Source organism: Macrobrachium nipponense, chromosome 1 (assembly GCF_015104395.2).
Source record: "Macrobrachium nipponense isolate FS-2020 chromosome 1, ASM1510439v2, whole genome shotgun sequence".
NCBI classification, from domain to species: domain Eukaryota; kingdom Metazoa; phylum Arthropoda; class Malacostraca; order Decapoda; family Palaemonidae; genus Macrobrachium; species Macrobrachium nipponense.
In genome coordinates, this window is record NC_087200.1 from 197769953 (window position 1) to 197774386 (window position 4434).

The 4434-nt window shown below is 40.8% G+C and overlaps 1 protein-coding gene across 1 annotated transcript in view; it reads left to right on the plus strand.

The window, feature by feature from the left end:
* LOC135220001 (superoxide dismutase [Cu-Zn]-like) overlaps positions 1–1345 on the plus strand; it is a 12771-nt gene extending 11426 nt beyond the window's left edge. Inside the window, exons 3-5 of the mRNA XM_064257284.1 lie at positions 190–310; positions 578–762; positions 1060–1345. Of these exons, the coding sequence (XP_064113354.1) occupies positions 190–310; positions 578–762; positions 1060–1233 (480 nt within the window). The 3' untranslated portion in view covers positions 1234–1345. The remainder of the gene's footprint in view (positions 1–189; positions 311–577; positions 763–1059) is intronic.
* Positions 1346–4434: the final 3089 nt, after the last annotated feature.

Here is a 4434-nt window from a genome sequence, read left to right on the forward strand (position 1 = left end):
AGCGTCCCTAGCTGCAACTACTTTAATTTCTTTTACTGTTCCTCCATTCACATTCTCTGTTTTCCATCTTACTGTCCACCCTCTCCTAACAATTGTTTCCTCCTGTAACACCTTTCAAACCTTTCACTGTCAAATTCCCGTTTCAGCGCTGAATTGACAAAATATCTCTCATTTACATTTATTCACCAGGAGGTACATGCTGAGTGCTTCCTGGTTCAAAACCCTGGTGAGCCAGGAGACGTGGGAGGCGTCATCGTTTTTCACCATATGAGAGACTCGACCACCATTCATATCGAGGGCAACGTCACAGGTAGAAAGAGAGAACTTAGCTGACTGAGTTTAGTGTTTACTTGCCTGTAAACAAGAGAATAAAAATCAACACATATTTTACTCTGTTCCAGCATCTGGAACTGGAAAAACTGAGGTAGAGAGATAGGGGGAAAAATTTCGGGAATACCTCATACCAAAACCATCAACCAATCTTCAGTAATATGACAATTAAGCAAAATATAGACAGTTATGCTGGTTCTAAAATTCTAGTCCTACTCTGCCATACTCAAGCTCTCTCCTCACACAGGCCTGTCTAAGGGACTCCACGGCTTCCACATCCACACCTATGGTGTCGTGGACGGCGACTGTGGAGCAGCCGAGGCTCATTACAACCCAGACGGATTCGTCCATGGCGGCCCTGATGCCGAACAGAGGCACGTTGGTGATTTGGGAAACATCGAGAGCGGTGAGGATGGAATTGCTCACGTAAATGTAAGTCATTTGAATATCGTTTTTCCCTTTTATCTTTTGGAATCTTATACTTTTTTTATGCCTTAGATATACTTTAAAATAATGAATGAAAAAAGCCAGCCTGATTCCTTAGGAAATCGAGATCACTGAAGAAATCTGATTTTCTCTTCCTGAATTCATACCAAAGTTTCAGGAGAGTATGTAGTAATAACATCACATGAACTGTATTTAATTATGAATTAAATGCAGCATCATGCGAGATGGCCTTCAAGGAAGAAGAGTATCTTGCTAATGGCAATTTTCCTTCTCCATTCACAGATCCACGACAACATAGTGTCGCTGTACGGTGACAGAGCAGTTGTAGGCCGAAGCGTAGTTGTCCATGCCAAAGAGGACGACTTGGGACTAGGTGGCGACGAAGGTTCCCTGACAACTGGCAATGCAGGAGCTAGATTAGCCTGCTGTACCATTTTCTTGGCCCCCCACGACTAAGGAAATTGAACTGACAGAACTGCAGACTGCATCCAACATTGCCAAGAAGCATCTTCAGGAGGGATGGTGATTTTCTGATGTGCTATGGCAATAAATTTTTGATCCAGTCCTACACTTGGTTTTATTAGTTTTCTTTGACTCTGGACAACTCTAAGCTCCGCTACATGGCTTAACATAATTTTCGTATTTGACTCTGACAGCTTAAAACTCCATTGTAAAGAAAATTTAGTTTTCAGAAATATTTCGATATTATCCTCAAGTTTTGTGGAGCAATACAAATATCTGATATGCTGATCCTGTGGTAGAGGTGTAAGAATACTACCACCGTCGGTCCTGCATGTTGTAAAAGGTGACTAAAAGGACAGCTGCTGCCTTGCAGTCTTACTTTTTAGTAAAAGGCTATGCCCACCGCTGATAACTGTGGAAACTGCTGCCTTGCAGTCTTATTTTTCAGTAAAAGTTAGGCCCACTGCCGATAACTGTGGAAACTGCTGCCTTGCAGTCTTACTTTTCAGTAAAAGTTAGGCCCACTGCCGATAACTATGGAAACTGCTCCCTTACAGGTGGACTTTTAAGTCAAAGGCGAGGCCCACCACCAATAACTGTGGTTGATGACAGCAAGGGCATGTGGTGGTAAAAACCCCTTTGCTAAACAATAAACAATGGCTGATGATGCCTTTAATAGAAGGCCGTGAAGAAGGGGTATCAGGCAACTGACCCATAAATGTAGGTATGACGGTGGGAAACAAGACAAATATCTGACATGCAAGACTGAATCAATCAATAGCTGCATTTTACCTAACTTGCAGATGGTCTATAATACTATCACAAACTTCCTACAGTGTCTCATACCCATCTCTTTTTCTTTCCCACCCTGCCATTCATATCAGCTCCTATTATTAGTTTCTCTTCCTCTTTCACTGTTCTAATGGCAGCCTCAAACTCTTGTCTAAATAATTCATTCTCTTGCTCTTGGCACCTCCATCTGAGGAGCATATGCTGATATTATATTTACTACTTTGTCCCCTATTATTATTGGAATCTTTAAAAGCCTATCATTTGCTCTCTTTAGTTCTACCACATTTTCCTTCCAGTTGTTACGCATTATAATTCCAATTCCATTTCCCCCCTCTCCTTTCCCACTGTAATAGAGCTTATACCCATTTCCTATCTCTCTAGTTCCACTCCCTTTCCACCTAGTCTCCTACACACACAAGAAATCTATCCTCCTCCTCTCCATCACATCTACTATCTCTCTCAGTCCTCCTGTTAAGAGTACCAACGTTCCACGTGTCTGCTCTTATCTTCCACTCTTTCAATAACTTCTTTGGCCGCAGTCGTGAACCCTGCGGCACTCCGCACCTATTTATCAAGTCAGTAGGGGGATTCTGATGGTCCTCGCTTACAGGGGACGCCCTACCCGCATTCATACTTCTTGCAACATCAGGTATGGTTCATTGATTGGCAAAGGAATGTTTACGAACATATGCCCTTGCTGTCATCAGCCACAGTTATTGGCTGTGGGCCTCGCCTTTGACTAAAAAATCCAACCTGCAAGGTAGCAGCTTCCACAGTTATTGGCAGTGGGCCTAGCCTTTTATTAAAAAGTCCTTCTATAAGTCTTAATGGTATTGTAACCAAGCCTCCAAAAGGAGGTATGTTGATGAAATGTAAATTTCGCAGGTATTCTCTGACACTTGAGGAATACAAAGATATTAGGTACCATACAGCTGATACTGGAGAGATAAACTTTGTGACAACACAAAATGTGCTCAGACGCCATAGACGATCGTTAATAACAGCACAGATATCGAATTTATTACCTTGTGGTAGGTGTGTAGACTGTAGATCCTGCGTGACATAAAAGGTGACTAAAAGGACAGCTGCTTTCTTGCAGTTTTACTTTTTAGTAAAAGGCTAGGCCCACTGCCAATAACTGTGGAAACTGCTGCCTTGCAGTCTTACTTTTTACTAGTGAAAGGTTCAGCCCACTGCCAATAACTGTGGAAGCTGCTGCCTTGCAGGACCTACTGTGGTAGTATTCTTACACCCCTACCACGTGGTAATAAATTCGATATCTGTGATGTCACTAACAATCGCCTATGGTGTCTGAGCACATTTTGTGTTGTCACAAAGTTTATCTCTCCAGTATCAGCTGTATGGTACTAAATGCCTTTGTATTTCTCAAGTGTCAGAGAATACCTGCGAAATTTACATTTCATCAACATACCTACTTTTGGAGTCTTGGGTACAGTACCATCACAACTTATAGAAGGACACATACATAATACGAATCACCCTAGTATGACAATGACCGTAACTGATCATCTGAATTTTCCAATGCGATACTGAATCTGTCCTTCTCCTTCAAGATGGATAAGCTCACTGGTCTTCTTCTCCTTATTATTATTATTATATTATTATTATTATCATCATTAAAATGTTGATGATGCAAAGTTCTAATGGATTTATTTCTATTCTATCAATGTACTGGAAATCGTCACAAAATATTCAGTACTCATTTAAAACATCTTTATCAAATGCAAGAAATACGTCTTGCCATCACATATCATCTTCCATCTTGATATTTTTGTTGTTGTATGTATATCATTCACTACTTGTACAACATATGAGAGGAAAGACGCTAAAATAAAATAATGTATATGACATTCACTTCCCGTACCTTTTGCAGTAGTAACAGGTATATCTTATCACTGGCTTATCTCTAATATACTGATGTAGTCTATGGGAAACATTCTATGTTACTACTTGAACTAGAATGGTGGGAGGAAGTAATTCTACCCCCAATAGTATATGGTGTCAGTGGCCTAGAGTTGTGATGCCTGCTAACACAAATCAGTCAGTCAATATCACAAATGTTTTAAAATACTTTATTTCTCTTTCCAACTCACTTGATGTACGATCTTTGCTACATGTTTGTTGACTCAAAATGTTCCATGGCCAAGCACTGGTTACACCCTCCATCCTCTTACAATATCCCCAAACCACATCAGTGTATTATTTCTTTCTTCAAGCACTTTCTTTGTCATTTCAGTTTGGTACAGTTCTTCCAAATGTATGTATCCGGGCATAAAGCTGAATTCCATCCAACCCCTTTCTGGACAACGGGTCTGTATAGAGACATAAGACGGGCACACACCGAAACTTTCTACAGCAGAGTTAGGTAGTTGAACATTTAGC